Source organism: Ixodes scapularis, unplaced genomic scaffold (genome assembly GCF_016920785.2).
Source record: "Ixodes scapularis isolate PalLabHiFi unplaced genomic scaffold, ASM1692078v2 PGA_scaffold4__175_contigs__length_147842914, whole genome shotgun sequence".
In the NCBI taxonomy this organism is placed as follows: domain Eukaryota; kingdom Metazoa; phylum Arthropoda; class Arachnida; order Ixodida; family Ixodidae; genus Ixodes; species Ixodes scapularis.
Genome location: NW_024609879.1, coordinates 143,822,107 through 143,843,913, shown reverse-complemented (window position 1 = coordinate 143,843,913; position 21,807 = coordinate 143,822,107). Strand labels below are relative to the sequence as shown.

Below are 21,807 nucleotides of genomic sequence, written 5' to 3'. Positions count from 1 at the left end.
ATCCAAAACTATTGCAGTGTTCGGCTTGCATAGGCCTACACAGAGCCGGATCTCCCCATTCTTCTTGCGGGCCACTACGGTGGGAGACACCCACTCCAAAGCATCGATGTGCTCGATAACCCCGGAGTGTTCCAGTTTCGCCAGTTCCTCAGAAACTTTCTTGCGCACTGCGAAGGGTAGTCTTGGTAGCTTTCCTTGGAAAGGAGCGACGGAGTCTTTTGTCTTTACCTTATGTACAAATCCTTTCGCGTGACCTAATCCCTCGGAGAACAGATGGGGGAAGTCTTGCGCGATCTCTGGAAGGTTTCTTGCGGAGACCGTTGCCACCTGTCCCCCGGTGGGAGGAGCAAAGTTTAGTTGGATGTCCAATGCACGTAAGGCGTTTAGGCCCATGACAGCCGCGCCTGTTCGTACGACGGGAAATGTGCTTTGAGCGAACTGCACCGGTCTGTCGAATTTCCCCAGAAAGGGGAATGTCTTTTCCAGAGTAGTCCAGAAGTGTTGTACTCGAACATACCAACTTGTAATAGAGGAAGTGTCTTCGGTAGACGTCTTTTGACAGGATTGAAACGGATGAACCCGTGTCGACTAAACGTTTGGTGGGAACATGTGCCAGATGTATCTTGCACGTAACCGATTGTTTGGTAAAGCTGGTAGTTAGCACCTGGACTTGGTCGTGCGCTTGTTCCACTCTTCGTACATGGGATTTTGCTTGTGAAACTCCCTGCTTGCAAACGGAGGCGAAGTGTCCCTTCTTGTTGCATTTTCTGCAAGCTTCATTCTTTGCCAGCACTTAGGATGGTCCGCCATGTGGTGCGGTGACCCACATCTGTAACAAGTGCCGGACGACTTGCTGGGACTTGCCCTCGAATTTTTGGCTTTTATTTTTGCCACTTGTGAACTGGATCGATCCTCTTCCGTCAAGAGCTTGGCCTCCTTTATCGCTTGCTCAACTTGAGAGGCGATGGCAAGAGCAGATTCTAGGGAAAGTTCAGACTCTAGGAGGAGTCCTAGAGTCCTGTCGACTGCACCAATTGTGTTTTTAATACGAACGCCTATGTCAGACAGTACAGAAAAACCAGCTGCTCCATCTCGTGCTCCATTCGTATCCCCCTTCCTCTTCGTCCTCGTCTACCAGCAGCCAGGATCAGCTTGTAGACACAACAGAGAGTATACGCTGCTATTTAATAGAGTTGCAGGACGGTGAGGGCGACGCGCTCACTGAACGAGTCGAGCATCACATTCGTACATTCATCCCCTTCTGTGTTCCCGAGTCTCGGGTTTTATTACCATGTATCACATTGTACTCTGATAACACTCTACGCGTTCTACTGCAGTGACAGGGCCAGGCAACATATGTGACCGAGTGGTCCGGTCAGCTTTAACCGTGAGTGTGTCATATGGTGGGCACACCTTTTCAGTACTGCTCGGTTTGATCGAAGGTGCAAGTGTCAACACCTACACAAAAATCAGCCTCAGAAGAAAAAACTAAATCTGGTTCTATATAAAAACAAACATAAAGAACAAATGCATAATATGTAAAATTAATATGCATGATTACAAATTGAGTTAAATCCCAGTTAAAATTCTTTGCTTCAAGTTGATTCCCAGTTAGGTCCCCATTGGTTCCCAACTGGAACCGGCATATCTCAGTAGTAGTGACTCCAAGTGGACCCAGTTTCAAATCTAACTGGCGTACCCGCAACGACCCCCCCCCCCCCCCCCCCTCCCACCCCGTTCCCTCCCGGGGTTCCGCGGGGGGTCCCGGGGGTCGCTCCTATCCGTTCAACCTTCTTGCAGCTGGATTATGCACACTTCCCACCTGTAACTGATAACCTTAACGTAACTCAGCTGTTGGCTCGTTGAAAACTACTCATTAGGTGCGATAATCAATGATTCTGGTCACGTTTAAGGTCTTTGCAACAGCGAACACCCATCTAAGCGCGCGGGCGCACTCGGCCGGCCGTCACTACCGCCGGTCACGCTGGTGCAAGAAAGCATTGAGCGTCGTGCTATGTTCCGCTCGCTGGCAGTGTAACGAAGGCTACGGGCACGAGATCAGCTGCGAGACGTTTTTTTCACAGGACGAGCGCCCGGGCTGTGACAGCCGAAGCGGAGCACACTACCGCACGCGACGCAAGCGCTAGGGCCACGGCAGCCACGCCCACAATAATAACGTCACGTGACACAAAGACAATAAAAAGGTATTTATATGCATTAATACTATTTTTGTAACTCACAACTTTTGTCAGGCTGCGTTTAAAAAGTTGTAAATAAACAAATGTCTGACAAAAATGTTTAGTCACGTGACTTTTTACTGTAAAGCTACATTAAAATCGAACGGGTTTATTTTTATTTGTATTTATTTTCAAAGGCACATTATATTCTGTATGCAGTAATGATTTATATTAGTTATTAATAATTAAGAGGGTGACGTCACTTCCGTTACGTCACTTCCGGCGTCGGAGGAGTGATTTCCACACAGATGTCACTCCTTCGACGGGCGTCGGAGGAACTGCGGCCATACGGTAATGCCTGTCAGGTCGTGCGCTTAACAATGGGTACCGGCGGACGCCCCACTTCTCTCGCTTCCCGCTAAGTGGCGCCGCAGCCCGACCACACATCGCTCCAACAGTGACAGCCATAAAAAGGAAAACATCACGAAACCGATGCACGTGCGACAATCAAGCGGTGCTGACGATGGCGTGCCCGGCCCGGGAAAAAGGGTGTTTTCGTAGATCGTTCCCGCTGCCTCGCAGCGCTCTCCGCAACCAGCTACGCTAGCCGGAACTCTACAGTCAAAGCCATGGGCGCGCTGGCGCAGTAGCGGCTTCTTCGTTGCGGAGGGCATAGCGGAGGGGGAAGCGCGGTCTACGAAAACTCTAAAATGCCCGCCGTGAGTGTCAGGTGCCAGCGCCTGACGCGGCAAAATCTAGCGAATGGGAGAGGGTACCAGGCATTGGCCACATGAGGAGGCGTTGGCCACAGCACTATGTCATACGTCATAGTACAGAAAAAAAGAAGAAAGGAGACACGCACATCCAGAAACCTACTGACGCCGTCTCTCAGAATTTTTATAAATACTTGGCAGCCGGAACTGGGTACAATTGCTTCAATGTCAAGAGCATCCTTGGTGAGTAAGAAAGATTACTTCCCTGTGGAATGACGAATAAAAAAATCAGAATAACACTCGCAGGAGAGAAATGTACAACACCATTCCCAAGAAATGTAGACGTGCTTTTCTGCCGGTGATTTACTCAAACTATGGTGGTTTCACTATAGGTATTTCCTCGAAAAACGAGTTAAATATGGTTAAAAACCGCTCAAAAGACGAGGACAAAGTAGAGAACAAGCACGACAGGCAAGCGCTTTGTTTGCTTTAAGAAATAAAACAACAACATTCGTTTGAAACATATTTCCTCATCAGTCTACTGACACTAAAATAACCGTTTTTTTTGTGTGTGTGTGTGTGTTTTTATTTAACGCGTGAGAATTACAAAAGTTCATTCGTACTCTGAAAGTTCATATCGACTTTTCAGCCTTCAACTGAGCAAACCAAACGTAAAAAAGTAATATTCAGCTCGAATACCACCGAACTGAACAAATCAAATGTGATACCCAATTTAACTAGAACCAGCATGCTTTAATTAGTTAACAAACAAGAGAAACCAAAGGTCGACGATTGTACAGTTCTTTCTACAATAGTATAGGATTTCACTTCCTAAAAAAATAAAGTTAAATTCAGCGGGAAAGCAATGAAGAAGCCCGTGCATTGAGAAGTAAGCACAAGCTTTCCCGTTCCCCCAAACCATAAGCGCGTTCGCTCATAACAGCGTACAAACATTCCAAAATCAATGTCGAACATGCTATATAATAGACCCCTTTCAAGAAAAACCAACAGGCAACATTGTCGGTCGCCATTTCTCGTCGCACTAAGCGCTTAATTGGATCCGAGTCCTCGCCGAACTCTGACGCAGTCCTCGTATCCAGTATACATGCTCAGGGCATATACTTGTCCAAACAATGGCGGACTCGGATCATTTGCGCAGCCGCTACGAGATGGCGCGCTCTGTTTTGAAAAGGGCAAATTACAAATGGCGAGTAGACCGTCACATTTGACCAGCTCACGCTACAGTTCCGTGAACACCGATATACGAAGACCTTGACTTCAGTACTTTGAAGAGCAGAAGCAAAGATAGTTATGCAGAGTAACCCCCCTTCCCCCCCCAACTCGCAAACCTTGGAATGTCGTAAATATACACATGTACAACGACAATTAAGTTGTCGGCGACATTGGAACCGATGAATGTAGTATCAACTATATCGTATTGACGCGCGTTCGATATAAAACACTATCGCTACTGCGCTGTCTCAGTAGCGTGAACGGGGAATATACAACGAACTCCCGGTTTTTCTGGGAGGAGATCCCAATCTTGATATGGAGAGGTGGTGGGAGATATAATAAAGCGAATCACACGAGCAGGCGTAAAAACCTAATAACGCTAGTACGCTAGACTTTGGACCTTTTTGAGACCTTCCTGTTAATGTCATTGTGGCGATATAGTGTTTGGGACATTATTTACGTGAGTAAACTAAAAGAAATATAAAATAACGTTATTTTGCGAGCATCGTTTCTTGAAGACACATTCTAGCATCAGCCATAGATACCAGACTCCGAAGTGTTCTCGGGTCTTTACGCCACTCTGCATAAGTAACAGTCGTTCGCAAGGTTAGTTCCAACAAATACCAATATAAACCCTGTAGAGTGAAAGATGACTGCGAAGAACACTGCTAAGATTCAGCCTTGTTTCGGCGAAGAAATACGCGAAAGGGATAGTGTGGATACATGCGACCTCATGGTTTGCAGACGAAGCGCAACGAAAGCGGAGATTGAGCGAGCGCATCGTATACTAGGTTTGGCACAGCGAAGCTAGAGGCCTCATGGGTAGGGATCATTGCTTTCGGGTTTTAGTATTCATTAAATTCGGCGACATTTTTTTTTTTGGTGCTTATTAATTTCCTAGGGATTCGGTGCGGGGCGCGGCCCGTGAGATCCAGACTAGTACGTGCGCGTGATCCGAATTCTTCGAAATTCCTGCCGGTACCGATAAGAGAAGAAACGATCCCAAAGGGCGTGATTCACGACGAAAGCAGCAGCCACGAGGCAGACATGTTTACATGTCACCCCAAAAAAGTAACTAAACACGTTACTCGGTACCTATTCCCAAAAGGAACGCGTTACTTTACCTCAAAAGTAGCGAGTTACTTTTCTCGTTACTTTGACGGCCAAATAGAGAACTCCTATTGTTCCATGGTTCATTGTTTTCTTTTCACCAGTCGTTGCACTTAAGCACTAGCTGCCTCTCCAAGTTTTCGTCGGTTACGTTTCCCTGCTTCCTTGGGAATACATCTCGGGCGACGCTGAAGAGTCGTTCTACTGACGCGCTCGAATGAACGGCAGTGTTATCCTTCAGAAAGAGCTGGGGGATCTGGAATTCGCCTTTCTATTTGGTTCTCTCTGCTTCTAAAGTTCGAAGTTGACACTGGGTTCTGTGCCTTCCCGTGTTGGCAACCTCCGGGTTTGCATTCATACGTTACTTGTTACCCAACAAAAGTAACTAGGTAGAAATAACTCGTTACTAGTAACGCATTACGTACATGTCTGCCAAGAGGACAGTTTTTTGCTGGCTGCTGCGTTCCGAGTGAGTCAACAGAAAAATAAAATTATAGATAAAAAGAAAACTGCTTGCAGTGAAAGTTGGTTTCTTTTTTCGTATTCAAGAACACCTCCAATTCAGGTTTTTCTCTCTTTTTTTTTCTGTTTTTCCTCGATTTGGAGAAAACCGGCTCGGAGGTGACTTTTGGGGCGTTTATCATTTTATACCGAAAACACGGGAACCCCTAACCATGAGGCATTTACGCGTGAATCGTGCGACGCCTCGTGACTTTGGCGCTGTTAATTAGTAAAGTATTCGGGCTTGAGATTGCTGACTGTGATCTGAGCATCAAAGATTGAGAAAGACAATGATCCTACTGCATTGTATAGAAAGTCTGAGTCAGCGCTGATGTCTGACGAAATCTTAGATTAATTCGCGTAAAGAATGGGTACAGGATGAAGGGCGCTACATTGAAGACGCGAGAACGGCGTTTTTAAATGCCACGCTGGCAACGGCAAGTGTTGAGTGAATGATCCTCGCGCAAGTGGCAGCCGGACAATGTTAAGTGACATCAGACCGATACGCCCAGCACACTGCCATTTTCTTCGAACAAGGTGATGCACCAAACTTTTGAGGGGGCCATGAACCAAACTGTAAAAGTTACGGATAATCTAAGAACATAGGAATGGTGATAAGAGGAGCATGAGCAACACAAAGATCGACATTCGTTGTTGACAGAAAAATTATCCGATAGCAAAAGCAGTCACAGGAAATTGCCCACCACACCACACAGCAAATAGTTTAAAGGAATACTGAAGAGGATTGGGAGACACGTTTTTGATCTGATTGCGTGTCCCGTGCGTTGAGCAGTGATAAGCAGCATTTATAAATATCTAGCACAAGTCTTAAGAAACAACAGAAAACAACAAGAGAGACGGAGGGAGAATTAACGAAGAAAGTAAGCTTAAGGTTGTCTTCATTCTACGCCAAGGCCAATTTTGTGCAAGGTTTAACGGGCGGTTTCCCGCACGGTATGCACAGCAGAAGGGGCTTGCGAAGGATTGCGGTCTGAGGCTCACCTGGAATACCATACCGAAAAGAAGTTTAATCGAAAGCGCCTAAGAGTGCCTGTTTTCTCTGAGTATAGCGCCAAGGTACAGTTTAAGAATAGTTAACGACTAGGATTCACTACTGTATTCAGAATGCATTAACGTTGAGTTGCTCATTGCACGTGGATGCAGAATAGCTCCCGGTTCTATTAGAGTCGGGACATTTTTGGGGGACGTAACATGCAATAAAACAAATCGGCTGACACTGTTTAGTAGCGTGTACCATACTATGTTTCCCCTTACATCCGGACGCAGTCGACGCTGGATGGGACCAATCAAACAACTTCAAAAGCGCAACGATACGGCGTTTGTTATGTTTGTGTACGTGTTCTATCATTGTCGAACGAATCGTGTTCATGGCTAGCCCAGTGATTCGTGCTTTTGACGTTGGTTGCTTATTGGTTCCTTTAGCTCGTAGCGTCGGCTGGGCAATCAAAAGAATAATTGTTTCTCTAAGGGGCCTAGGTGGGACACGTATATTTACAGAAAAGTTCACCACATATTTGTTTTTTTCCCCGAGCGATATTTACAGCGCTAGACGTAATTTAGGTGGAGAAGGCGGAAGGCGCAACCCGCTAAGCCCCGCCCCCTGCTTACAAGGTGCACATGTCTTTAATTGGCTGGAGAGATGGTTGACGTGTGAAAGGTTGGTCCTAAATTTGTGCCTCCGTGCCATATTAGTAATTTAATCGTCAATTTCTTGAGAAGCAAATAATCGTGATAAATTAATAATTGTTATCAAATTTATTCTGAAATTGCTTCTCCCGCTTTGGTTTGAAACGTTAACAAACATGGCTGCCGGAGTCTGCGGAGCGCTGAACGAGCGTAGCACGGTGAGCTCGTCAATATTTATGAGTCCGAGTCGTTTTTCGTTTACAGCGCTGTTTAGAGGAAGATTTCATCATCCGTCATAGTTTGCAGCAAAACAACTGTCGCAAGTTGGCACCTTCGGAAGAGCTGTGCAATGGACCTTTTCCAAGAAGCGTTCTGCGCACGCGCGATTGTCCGATGCCAAGCGGCGGAAGTCGGTACGAAAAATCGAGGAAATTCGGAAGGAGGCAGTTGATCAGCGAGTAGAACACGTAATTGCAGCATATATATAATTGAGTTTTGAGTTTCACAAAAAAAGAAAGTGGACGGAAAGAAAAACGCGACGTTTGGGTCGCGTGTTTCTTTCCCCTCTTTAAAGTCGCGTTGGGCACGCGTTGCAGCTCAGAGAGCGAACGAACTGGTAGCGCAACTCCCATTATCGATTGGTAGCGCAGGTAGGTCACTTCCTCAATTTTTAGTTCGTGCAGCCACCGCCTGGTGCCGTCGGTATGTGGAAAAGGTCCATTATGCGAGTGTTTCGTAGCGGGACTGGCCCAAGCCTAGCGTCCCACATTCACTATTTGGATCGATCTTGCTCGATTGCTTTTCTTTGCACCTATTTGTGCTGAATAACGATGTTGGGACCCGTAAAAGCGGCCCAGTTGATCTGCGAATTGTGCAACCGTCGTCTGTTGCGAGAAGATTCCTACACAGGTAAGAATTTGCGAGCCGTTTGGCTGGAGGCAATCGGGCGTTCGGGTCGCATCAAGTCTGTCTAGATATGCTCCCGTCATTTCGCCTCCAAAGGCAAAGAGCTCTAAAGTTTTTCGCTCCCCCTGGCCTACCAAAGCGAATATTTTTACAGTGCGTTTTAATTGTGAGTCATGACGCTCACCCACCATGCTCGCGGATGCCATGTAAAATAAGGAAATAAAAATAGCAAGAACAGTAAAACTAAAAGGAATCCCTACCGAAAAAAATATTTTACAACTTTTCACTATCTGGATTATGGACTAGGAAATCTAACTGGAATGGTTTATGGAAGTCTAAAATCCATATTGCAAACAAAGCAATTATTTCTGAAAACCTGAAATTCAGATAGAATCCAGATATATTTCAATTTCCATAATCCAGATAGCGAAAAGTTATACTGGGTCTTTCGGTAGAACTGCATATTTATTTGGTTGATTTTTTTTTTCGTTCTCTCGGTCGCTTTTTACCGTACTTTGATAGACGCTGACAGACGTACGCTTGTATCGGAACGTGGCGCGTGCATGATGGAACGCTAGAGCGCCGCTTTCCTGGTCGCGTCTTGCAAGCGTTGCGGACGTTTTGAGACGGGGGCGGAATAGCAGACGGACGGAGGCGAAAACGGACGCCGACGCGCAGGTTTCGCGTCCGCGTCTCACTGCCATCGCAGAAGACGATAGACGGAGGTGTGGAATAGCAGACAATGCCGGAGGCTGCCAAGCGTATACGCTCGCACGACTAGCAGGTGGCGACAGACGCCAGACTATGGTGCCTGGATCGCGTCTCCGACACGGTGTGTTTAGCGTCCTATCCCGCCCGTACATCAAAAGTGGTCCAAAAGTGGCAACAAATGACGTCACAGAAGCCGGAGTGTCATGCTGTTGCCTGTCGCGATCCTGGCGGTCGGCCGTAGAAATGCTGGCGAAAAGCACGAGCGAACGCGACTGTCGCTGTGGTCACGGCGTCCCAGGCGTCCCAACTTCCTGCTGCAGTAGCTTCCGTGGACTGCCACATACACCACAGCTGTTGGAGTGCCGCCAGGATCGCGACCGGCGACAGCATGACACTTGTAAGACGTCATCAGGCGGAAATTGAGGGACCACTTTTTTGGCCGAGGTAAATACACCAGTCGGAGACGCGTTCCAGGCACCACACCAGACTAGTTAGCGTGTTCGGTCGAGCAGCCAAGCCAGTCCAGTGGTAATGGGCGTGGCCACTGGTTTGTGGGCGGGGCTTAGAGCGGGCCATGACATCCACCTAACTTGCGTCCAACAGCGTAAACATCGCACGAAGAAATTTTTTTTTTCGTAGTAAAATTACTAAAAAAACTACGCGTCCCATATAAGCTTTTAAAATTGTGTTTTTCATTGCAGCGTCTTTTTAAAGTGAAACGAAGTATAGCCCATTTCCCATTATGTGCAGATACTTCATTTGATTCAGTTTCTATCTTTCTTCTTTGTACTATTGGCGTTTGATTCATATCTAAAACAGTAAGTTTTCATAGCCCTACTAACAGGGCATTTCGAGAAATTAATGTCTAACATTCAGAGTAAAACCTTGGCTGGTATACAGAATCAATGCTGTTTTTGTCAAATAATTATAGATGTTAACACCCTCAAAGCGTAATTTTCTGCAGAAGGACATATGTTATGTTGCCCCATGTGTAAAGGGATGCACTTACCAAATATGGTTATTAATAAAATAAAGCCTAACATCATCTTCAGTGTCCCTTTAAACAAAGAAACGAATAAAATGAAGAAACAAACAGCTAAAAACACACACAACCGACTGGAATGCATCTCCCAAGTTCACTTCTCTTCACAAAGGGGCAGAAATCTCTGTTATCTTACAGGTCCTGCATAACCTCAAAGCCGGAAATTCGAAGCTAAAATGAATGCTAAGAGAACAAAAACGTAGTCTGTGTCAGCGAGTATAACCAAATCGGCCAGTATACTCTTACCGGAACAACCGACGAAATAAAGCACGATTCTACACAAAATGCCCCAGCAACGGAAATCAGCCTCTCGATTGTGGTCAATGCTCTTGGAGAGGAACGCCATTTCCACCATGTACCTCATTCATATAATACGTTACAACAACACAAAAACAAAACGCGACAGAGATACCGTATCCTATGACTGTATGGTGTCCCCAATAACGAGTGAGCACCAGACGAAAAAAACAATCAATAAAACAAAATCCCCTACAGCGACCACACACTGTCAGATCGCCACCAGTCGCTACTATAAGCTACTCTCCATCGGCGGCGGTCTGGACTGCCGAGTGACCACGGGTGAGCACTTAGACGTCCTCGGACCTGAAGTCACCACCAACCCGGGTGGGCGTCTGGGCTCGTAGTGGCCTTCCTCACCTCCGGAGTCACTACTAATCTCGTCCTCTTCCTCAGAATCACTCCTGGGCGACGGGGGTGGCGATCTCTGGCAGCACGTGTAGCCATAGACGTTCGAAGACTGTTGTTCTTCGGCGCACGCTGGCGGAAAGGATTCCCCGGAGTTGTACATGCTGTCTCCGGAGTCTTCCCCGTCGTCGGCGGGTTCTCGTGGCTCGTGTTCTTCGAGCAGTCCGCGGTCGTGCCAGACGTCGTGTGAACCGTACAGGTCGAAGGTCACGTGCTTTGTCTCGCGTGGGGTGAAGAGCCGTTCTCCCGTACTCGTGCTCGCGTAGGTGCTGTCTTTCTCGGACGCGTACAAGATGCTTCCTTGATGACTTGGCTGCTGTTCTTCGGTGCGTCCATAAAATCCCTCAGCCTTAAAGTCCTGCAAAGAAAAAAAGCCAACGTATATGACATTATTGGCACAAGGAGGATCGGTGGCCAGGTGCGTTTAAAGGGGCCGTGCAACAATACTTGGTAGAAATGTTTCTCACTTTACACGAGCTTGCTGGCAGTAGTGCAACCCAAGGATACTTAAGCGCAATGCAATTAAGAAGAAGCGTCTTTGTGGCGGTGAAATTTGAAGGATAAAAGCGAACGTTTTCTTTCAGTCCCTCCTTCGCAAAACCTGATGACGAAGCTGCGGGGACAACGCCGACATTGCGATCCCGGCATTTCGTCATCAAGCTTCGTGATCCCCGTTGCGACGATATTTAAATGTAGTTCATAAGGTGGACACGAGCACTGCGTGGGCATTCGATGTCTGTTCGTAACAATCAACGGCTCGACATGCATTCCGGGATCGTCGGCGGGAATAGCCGAACCATAACAATGCGTGGCATTCAGCCCGCACCCCGTGCTTTTTCAATCCCTGCGCGTGGATATATGTTAAAGCATTGGTAGCATTTAATCGGCTCCAGGTCACGTGGCCGCTTGTTCTGGCTGAAAGTTGAGGCATAGCCTCCTTTATATTCACAAAGCCTGGCAGCTCGTTGACGGAGCCATAGAGTGCCGGTCGCAGATTTGGAGCGCGAGGATCTGGTAGCACAAAGCATTTCTCGGGCAGTCTGGTATTCAGCGCACAGCTTTTGTAGCGGCGAGGACCCGAAACATGGTTTTCAAACCAGACGAGAAAAGAAGCGGTAGCCCGAGGAACGCGAGAAGCACGAGCGGACATTCCATCACTCGGGAGAAGGGTGTTTCGGCGTCTCGGCGCAGCGGGGCGCCCGTTACATGACTTTTGTCTGCCGCTCTACCTTTTCGCTTTCGGCGGCCGCGTCTCGTGGCGATCTGCCAGGCTTTGTCAGTATTAACGGCGAGATGTTTTGGTGGCGCCCTCTTATAGTTCCCTCTCGTGACGTCATTACCATGCGGACAGCAAGTGGGATGGTGTTTGCAATGAGCATGGTGGAAGCTAGAAATCACTGCGCTCTCAAAGCAACACTGCCAGCACCGTGAAAATTAAAGTTCTTACATTCCACTTATTTCTGTCGATGAGGAAACCTTTGCAGACGTCATAGTCAGCATTCGGCCAATCCTGGAAGGCCGACAACAGCGACGCTTTCGATCGCGCAAGTCACCGATAGAGGAGGCTATGGTTGAGGAGGTCAACGCTGTTCGTTTTTTTCGAATTCCGTATTTACTCGAGTAAAGGATGAACTCCATGGAACGAATTATGGGACGAATAACTGGCGAACGCCGCCCGACGGCACGCTCGCTTTGCGCGCGACGTAGCAGCCACTGTGGTGATTCCACCCGCAAATCAACACAGTGATTCCATGATTCCCATGGAATGACTGTGTTGATTCCATGGGACGAGTATGCGGCATGCGCCGCATATACGTCCCATGGAGTTCAGCCTTAATAGCCGCGCTATTTATGAACTAGGCCCTTGCGTCTACTTTCCCACGAAACACATAACCAGTCAATCATTGCGTAGGGCATAAATAACATAGCGAATAACCAGATCGAGAACACGATTCTCCATACAAATGCAATCTTCACAGAAGGTATCTTCGCGCGAAGACGTTATCTTTATCCTGTAAACCGCTGGAATCATGCAGTCGATCGCGGTGAATGCAAATCCACGTGCTCCGCGGAAAAGCGAACCGTCAGGTTTCTTCATAAACACTGCGGCTATTACTCGAGTAAATACGGTTTGTTCTGCGACGGCCATTGCGCGGAGAAAAAAAAAATCCAACGCGTGTTTCATACGTAATAAATTTCAAGGAATACGCGGTAAATACAAAAGTAAAAAAAAAAAAAAAAGAAAAATCGTTGCATCGCTTTTTGAGTCGCAGTTAAGGGTACGTGGAGCAAGCGAAAGCTCGCGCCGTAGAAACCAGACAACAGTCCTGGATTAGATCCGCGCACCTGCCCGTTTCGATCTGGATCGGTGAGCTGTATCAGCGTGCGGTCATGTCACACTACAGAGTGATGCACGTTAAAAAGCCCCAGGCTAGCAGTCCTACTCTACTGGCTAAATTGTCCATTTACACCAAAAGCACCACACAGAATTTTAAAGTCCACTATACTTCATTTGACGAGGAGCTCAGTCAAAGACTCGAATATATAGTATAAACGCAAACACGCATACTAAAAGTGCATTCACTGCGCGTACAGAAAAAAAAAAAAAAAGACGCCAAGACGTTACGCTTTTGATGCCGTCTGATTGGCCTCATCGGCTCGTAGTTTCAGTTGCGTTCTTACTTCAGGTGAGACGAAGTATCGACCTTTCCAGCGCTTATCACCCAGGTGCAAAAGGGCTGAGTCACTGATCTGTGGACGCTTGCGCGGCGTGTCATATTTCGTACAAGAGGGCTATACTGCGCATGCTCAGAACGCGTTCCACAGCAAAGTAGACCAAGCTGCCAGAGGGCGCAGGAGGCGATATTTGGAAAAGTCTATACGTCTAGGTCCTGCGCTGCCTAAATTTAGGCAGCGCAGGACCTAGACGTATAGACTTTTCCTAAGAGAAAAAAAAATTCCGGGAACACCTAAGCACTTCTTATAAGTTGTGAATGCGAAAGCATGAATGTCGTTCTTCTGCTCTCTTAGTTCGTCTGTGGCGTAAAGGCGTGGACGGCCGCGTTTCGCTACTGCCGAGGTAGCGGCCGACGGCCGAGCTCGGGCTCTCGTCAAGTGGCCGCGCAGCGCCGAGTTCGGCCGAGCAGCCTCTGCGGAGTCAGCTTGTGCGGGCTCTGCGGCCAGGCCCGCACCTCTTATCGGCGGCCGGGTAGCTGCGTGCGCTGCGCCGCCAAGGAGAGGGCGTCTGTGGCATTCCTTGGAACTACGCCGCGGGGGAGCCAATGGGAGCCTCGTTCCTTGAAACTATGACGCGCGCCAGCCCATGGGAGCCTATCCATCAGATTTCTGCTACAGTCGACAGGCTTCGCTCCATTGGGACAGGCGAAGGTGCCGCTTGGCGCGGCTTCCAAAGCTGATGACGTCGGTTCGCTTCATGGGACAGTTAATGCCTTCGCATTCATAATAGTTCTTTCTGGCACCGGGATGTCTGCGCAATTCTCATCTGTTGACCCTCATCGAGGTACGCCTAAGCTGATCTTGACCCTCCCAAAACAGGTACTTCTAAATGACACGCTGCTTCCACCCATAAAGAAGTCAGCACAGCCAATACCACCTAGAAAACAGGTTCAGCGGCTTTTCCCCCTCAATGGCATCACTAGTGGAACCTCGCAGCGCCGCCCTTAGACGTTTGCAAGCAGCCGCACTTCGAGAGCTAGTCTGGCCACCGTGAATGAAAAACGCATTCTTTGGGGACCAGTTGGAAACCGTGAGTCAGCCTCGGCTATGCTTGATTATCAGACGATCTACCCACACCAGCAGCAAGGTGGCGCCGCCCAGCGCCGTACTTGCAAACTTCTATAGCTTGAGTCAGCATCGCCGCCATGCGCGTTTCGCAGCATCTCCCAACGAGCACGACGTTAGCAGGCGGCGACGCCCACACTCTTGTCGAGTTTCAGCGTATTTGCCGCTTGGGTCACGTCGAGGATCCACAAATCATGACGTCATGCGCGGGACTTGTGTTTTAGATGGCGTTTGATGTAGCTCATCTTTTTGCGGGTCGCACCTCGAAGTCCAGGTGTAGATCCGCCGGACGCACGTCGGGGCCTCGGGATTCGGGTGGAGCAATGTGCATGTCCGGGTGGACCCAGGGTGGTCTCGCCTCGACGGTGGCCCGGGTCACGACCTGCTGCGTCGCTCCAGCATCGGGGGAGGTGTCCTCGTCCTTGGGGCCCTCTGGTTGCGGCAACGGCGGTGGCTCGAGGCGGAATGCCACTAGAGGATTCATCACGGGAATGCCAGCCCAAGGATGACTTTCCGAGCCGTTGTTCCTGTGGTGGCTCCCTGAACAAAACGCACACACGATGTGGAAAAGGGGTGTACTATATGCACTCCACAATAGGATACGCATGCACCTAATATGCTGCTGCCCATATGTACACCCGCCGGCAATAGGAAGGCGAACACCTTACCTGGTTTCTTGCCTGTTTTACGGCTCCCTAAAGCTATATTAACTCTCAACGTCTCAAATGGTACGTGGCCAAGGGTCTAAGCTTTGCGTTCTAGCCCTCTTCTGGAACAGAGCTTGTTCCAAAACTTGCAGGAGCGTCAAAAACGACAAGAGGGCTGTTCACCTTCATATCGTTCGCGGGTGTACACCCACCCTATAGACCAACACGTCGTTTACAAACAAGCCCGCGTTTGCCCACACCAGGTGTGGGCACTGCGCGTGCGCACAAACCGAATTCGGGAGGAGTGAAGCGTCTGCGCACGCGCAGTGCCGTCGACAGCGCCACCGCAGCTGTGTGACGTCAGGGCCGCGTGTTGGTCTATACACTCACAACTCAATTGGTGTCCAGACAAACTCCATTTGAGGGTGCAAAAATATTCCCTTTCCTCTAGCTCTTTGTGCAGAAAAGTCGTGAACGAAGTCATGCCGCAGAAGCAGTTCAGTTCAATCAACAAAAGCTGGTCACTGCATGGTATCAGACTCAAAATAGATCTCAAATAATGCAGTGACTCACTGACATAAAATGCACCCATATAAATAGAGAAGCCAGCAGCAATCCGAGCATACTTAGGTATGGAAAGTGGGAAGAGATGAATACGGCCCTATCTCCGATAAATTCGTCTCAGAGAAGAAGTGGGTATTTAAAATCACATTCCAACAAACTGGAAGGGCACCGGAATGGGGGGAACCTCTCATCCACGAAAAGCTCGGGTTATCAGTTCATAGCGAGCCTGAGCTCAAACACAAAATGAACATAATTAGCTAATCTCTGAGATTAGGAAAATGATATATCGAACGACGCGACACAAAATCTCACCGGACGTATTTTCCGGCCTCCTTCAGCAGTCAATACATAACATGTTCTGACTGCATTTTTTGTTTGCTTTTTGTTACGTAAAATTGAAAATTACGCACCATAAAAACGCCGAAAAGGTTTACCTTTGGAAGAAATGCTGGATACATCGGAGTACGTTTCGGGCGATGCCAGCGGCGCCCACGACATCCAGTTTGGCCGCACCGTGTCCGATTTGATTGGCAGTTCGGAGGCGGAGCTTGTTTCGAAGGAGTCGTCGTTCTTCTCCGAAGCCTCTCGCGACGCAGGCACCAGACGCAGAGCTTTCATCTAAAACGGCAAGGAAGCATTACAAGTGAACACAAGCAGGAATGGCAAGGAATGAAGATGGGAGGTATAAATAAAGTAATAAAATAAAGAATATATACAGTTGACAGGATCTAAGGCTTTGTAGGACCTACGCTAAGCGCTGTTAAGATGCCGATGCTTTACGTCAATGAAGGTTAAGGCACACATATTTCGATACAACAATTCACAATATGACAATTACAAATTTCTCAAAATTTTAAATTGTCATATATTGTTTCCAAAATCCAAAATTCTGGGAAATTAGAATTTAGAATTCCACATTTTTCGATTCACAATTTGAATATTTCAAAAATTCGCAATGTAGTCTTATTTGTTATTTTGATCCAAACCTCCTCGGACACCATACATTGTTTCTTAATTTAGCAAAGTAGTCTTGAACTGCGGTTTCGGATTTAGCAAAGTTTTCACCATACACCGTGAGAGAAAAAACACAAACTGCTAAAGCTTATATACAGGGTTGTCCCCGAAAAAAAATGTGCAGGGTTCTTTCATCGCTAAAATAAGCTAGGCATTGCCGAACTCTCATTCTACGCCCAAATATAGCGCTAGAGGTCACAACCAGATGCCAAAGTTTCAGCCCGATCCGATGCCTTATTCAAAAGTTGTCAGTGATTTTTAGAAAAGTTCAATGGGAAACTGGTGGCCCACGGAGCTCTCAAATACATGAGAAATTGGAAACAGCGCGCAAAAAAGATGAGGACAACGAGAGTAGAGCACAGGACAAGCGCTGACTATCAACTGAAGTTTTATTAAAAACGGCTCAAACAACAGAACAACAACTCGCCTGCATAGCCACCTTAACTCTCAAATACACGGAGCTCTATGGCGCCAGAAACTGAAGCCGCCAAACATGGGCCGCATTTTCGCACTAAAGTTTCAGAAAATCACATAACTTTTGTATAAGATACCGGTTCAGGCTGAAACATTAGTTCGGACCTCTAGCGCTACCTTGGGCGGAGAATGAGCGTTCGCCGCAAAACGTAATTTATTTTCGCAAAAAAAAAAAAAGAATAATTTTTTTTTTGTGGGGGGGAGATTTTGTTCTTTAATACGAACTACTGTATTACAGCCCTCAGTACAAGCGAAAAAAAATGAATAAGAAGCTGCACTTGTCACAGTGTAACTTTTAACCTCCGGTGATACGAACAGAGAGCGCGTATGCAAAAGGATACATAACAAAGCGTACGAAACGCCGTTAAGTCACTGAAGATGCTGCCGAGATGACGAAGGGACAATGCTAAAAGGTGCACTCTTCGCTCACGTTTATATTGGTGGAAAGGGGGGCACAGTAAACCGATGAGCAATGATGAACAGCAAAGCAGTGGCGAAAAACCATCGTTTAGCCATCGAGACGTGGCGCGTATGGGGGAAAAACAAAATGAAAGTCGTTTATAATTAACTGTAACACCGAATTAGAGCGCACCACTTGAGGAGGAGGAGGGAAAGGAACGGAGAGGAGGCTATGCCCCTCCTCCTCATCTGTACCCTCCTCTCCTGCACCCCTCCCATTTCGCGGGAAATTTTCGTGAAATTTCCCGCGAAATTTAGCGGGAAAAATTCCCCGCTAAATTTAGCGGAAAATTGGTTCTGCTAAGTTTAGCGCGGAATTTTTCCCCCTAAATATAGCGGGGAAATTTTTCCGCTAACTTTAGCGGGGAATGTTTTTGTAGACTCGCGTCCAAAGCCCCACCCTCCCTCCTCCCCCTTGTAAACCAGGTGATGTGACGTCCATGAAAACGTGCCAATCAGAACGCCGGCATTGTCACTTCAAAAGCTTTTTCTCCGAATGCGTAGACGGGAGAGCAGACGTGCTTCGGACAGGCGGCCCTCACCTGATAGGCGAGGTCCGTGGAAGACTGGTCCCACTGCTGCCTCTCCATCTCGGACGGCGGCAAGAAGTCGGTGAAGGAGGTCTCGAGCACTACGCCGTGCGGGGGCGAACACCGGCTCGGCGGGGTGTCCGTGAGGAGGGCGTCGCGCGAGCCCTGGTCGTGCTGCGTGACCCCCGGCTGGGGCTTGGCCGCCTTCCGCGTGGGCTTCGTGGGGCCCGTGTTCACCAGCAGCTGGGGGGAGCGCGGAAGGCGCCTTTAAGCCTTGCCGAAAGCCTGGTGGGATTCGCTTGATCTGCGCTCTCGAGATCCATAGATGCGCACTAAACAGTTTCTATCCTTACGGCCATTTATGGTCATAACTATATCTACGAGCACGAAACACTAGAAACAAAATATAATAGATTGACTTTGCGTCCGATTATACCTCAAAGAGCTTGAAACGCCCGCGTTTCCGCGATTCGGCGGAGAAACGTGAGGGCGCCAAAAGACGCAGCCAATCGCTTATTTGTCGTTTTTATATTTGATTTTAGCCAATTAAAAACAAACGGGGATATTAAAGACATAAAAGCTATCTCGGTTCGCAATTTGTCTGCCAGCGTTTCTATAAGCTCTAGCTGTCTGAAAGGCATTTCAGTTATTCACTTTGCAATGCGAACAAGTTCACACAAAAAGAAAAGATGAAAGAGGGACTTTGCCCTGCAAAGACTGATCACGGAACCCATTGACACACAAGCTAAACCACTCACAGTCTGAACACACCAGTGAAGCAGAAAATGTCGACACCAGAAACCACATCGGCTGCGTATTTTCTCTGCGTGTCGTCTTCTTGAAACGTGGAAACGCCGTCCTATGCTTCTTGCGACGCCGGTAAAAAATAGAAAAAAAAATAGCGTGTGTGCTACATGGTACACGGATCATTAGGAAGTTTTCGTAGATCGTTTTCGGCGTCCCGCAAGGCCCTCCGCAACCCGCTACAATAGCGGGAACTCCACAGTCGAGGCTATCGGCGCGCAGGCGCAGTAGCAACTTCCTCGTTGCGGAACGCTTAGCGGAGGGGGCAGTGTGGTCTACGAAAACTCCCTATTGTCTTTGCCGTCCTATGCGCCACCTTTCCGCGCAGTTTCACTCCTCTTGTCACATGATCCACCGCCGCGCTGCTAATGGCCTGCGGGGATGCCGCCGCTCTGCCGCAGCTGGTCTCATTGGCTAAGGATGATCAAGGCAAGCTCGATGATTGGTGTTCAGTGTACATCGCGGTGCAACTTAGAAGTAGGGGCACCTGAGAGTGTATACTGATAGCTAATGACAGCCTAAGGCTTATGCTCACGTTTCTTGCCTCCTGATTGGTTCTTCAGAGTTCTTATCGGTCAATGCTGCAATCTCATTGGCCGCTGAGCAACAGTGAGATGCTTACGGCTCGCAAGTTTGTCTGATTTTCTCGCAGGGGTTGCGGTGACGTCAAGAGACCGAGCTCTGATTGGCTCCGATTGAAAGGATGGTTGGTAGGCCTCGATGCAGCTAACAGTGAGGTCTACCCTCTATCTTTCCGTCGAAGCCAAGTAGAGTTCGGTGTTCTGACGTCACTGCAACCGCGAGAAGCAGACGAACTCGCACTCCGCGTAATGAGGCACAAAGCAGGAGGACCCCCGACCTTTTCGAGAGCGTAGAGGAGCTTGTCCGGCATGTGGTCCTGGATCATGACGGGCGAGATGAGCACCTGGTCGAAGTCCTTGTTGTCCGCCCAGAGCGCTTGGAAGACCGGCTCGTTTTTGCCCATCATGCGCCTAGGGAACCGCCACGGCAGAAGGAACACATTTCGATGGCCGTTCTCGCTTTTACATTTTTCGTAGCCCGTAAGGCACTCGGGACAAGGTCTAGTTGAGCTACAACTTGGAGCTGACATGATATGGGCAAGAACTGCATTCGCGAGATCGTACAGCTGAAGTCACGCTACTAATCTACAGGGTGAAACAAGGAGACGCCAGGCTCTTTAAATCGACCGGAAAATTCGGTTTCTCAACCTATCGCGCTACGACTTTGTGCAGCGTTGCCCACAAATGGTGCATTTCTTTTTTGTAAAATTTGCAAAGAACGAACTTACCTGAGGAAAAAGTAAAGAAAGAAAAAGGCTTAGCTCCTATTTAAATGCAGCGACGCCACCGGTCTGCAAACAACACGGTGCCGTTTCGCACGGGAGACAAGAGATGGCGCAACAAACGCCGCCAACGAACGAGCATACGGCGCCGAGAGCAGGCCTTTTTAGCAGACGATCTTTTCGACTCAAAAGCGGCGCGCGTTCCGCAGGCGCAATATAAAAAAGACAGGCGCGGTAACAGCAAGGAACTGCAGTTCCTTGACTGCTAAATACGCCGGCTCTCGGCGTCGTCTGCTCGTTCGTTGGCGGCAGTTGGCGTTGCGACCGCTTGCGCCATCTCTTGTCTCCCGTGCGAAACGGAAGCCGTGTTGTTTGCAGACCGGTGGCGTCGCTGCGCTTCCATAGGAGCTAAGCCTTTTTCTTTCTCTACTTTTTACTCACGTAAGTTCGCTCTTTGCAAATTTTACAAAAAAAAAATGCACCATCTGTGGGCAACGCTGCACAAAGTCGTAGCGCGATAGGTTAAGAAACCGAATTTTTCGGTCGATTTAAAGAGCCTGCCGTCTCCTTGTTTCACCCTGTATAATGCAGTCTGCAGACATTAGGCGGGTTTCTTTCTTTTATGACGGCCCTGTGAGATTGGTCACATCAAAACTGTCGGCAGACGTGTTCGAAGCATACATAGAGATATGTTTCCAACAGGGTTGAGGCGTGTCCGAAGATAATGTCTGTGACTTGGGCTTATGGTTGCGGAATGTCTCTTGTCTGTAGTCGCCAATTCAAGTAAAGAGTTATGGATTTTGGGACTGTACGTTGGGGGTGAGCACAAGTAAAGCGAATAATGGACTCTTTTCAAAACCTCGTCAGGCAACATTGGTGGTCGCCATTTCTTGGGCACGAAGCGTGTGATTGGATCCGAGTCCTCGCCGAACGCTGACGCAACCCTCGTGTCCAACACGAGCTTAGAGGACGTGCCCAAACAATGGCAACCTCGGGTAATGGGCGCAGCATCTAACAGATGGCGCGGACGTTTGAAAAGGGTCTATTGAGCTTGGGAAAGAACTCGAGCTAAGAATGCGGCACGTGGGATGCGGAACAAAGTGATTCACTCATTTTGCTGTGATTAACCTACGAGGGACATTATGTTAACTCAAGCGTTAAGCGATTGCCTTTCGTGCATTAGGAAAAGCGTATTCGTTAATATCAGAGCCATGCTTACGAAAACCCCAGGCAGAAACATCACTGCGGCGAAGCAACCTGCCTATAGCTTAAAGGGGCACTGACAGGTCAAAATCATATATCTTTTTATTTATTATCCGAAACGATTTAAAACGATGCCTGGATATTACCTTCAAAATTGGAAACTTGAGAACTCGGTATTTGTGAAGTAAAACAAACAAACAAAAACAAAACGCTGAATTTGAAGTTGCCGCGCGATTTGCGCCAGCGCAGTGACGTCAAATATT

At 48.2% G+C, this 21,807-nt stretch overlaps 1 protein-coding gene across 3 annotated transcripts in view; it reads right to left on the bottom strand.

Annotated features, from left to right (window-relative positions):
- Positions 1-8,046: 8,046 nt before the first annotated feature.
- LOC8030353 (diacylglycerol lipase-alpha) overlaps positions 8,047-21,807 on the bottom strand; it is a 115,462-nt gene continuing 101,701 nt past the window's right edge. For all 3 annotated transcript variants that reach the window (XM_040206728.3, XM_029966783.4, XM_042293488.1), the window contains 5 exons: positions 19,898-20,030; positions 18,247-18,477; positions 16,192-16,375; positions 14,809-15,086; positions 8,047-11,103 (listed from right to left, as the gene is read on the bottom strand). In XM_040206728.3, coding sequence (XP_040062662.2) covers positions 10,570-11,103; positions 14,809-15,086; positions 16,192-16,375; positions 18,247-18,477; positions 19,898-20,030 — 1,360 coding nt within the window. In that variant the 3' untranslated portion in view covers positions 8,047-10,569. The remainder of the gene's footprint in view (positions 11,104-14,808; positions 15,087-16,191; positions 16,376-18,246; positions 18,478-19,897; positions 20,031-21,807) is intronic.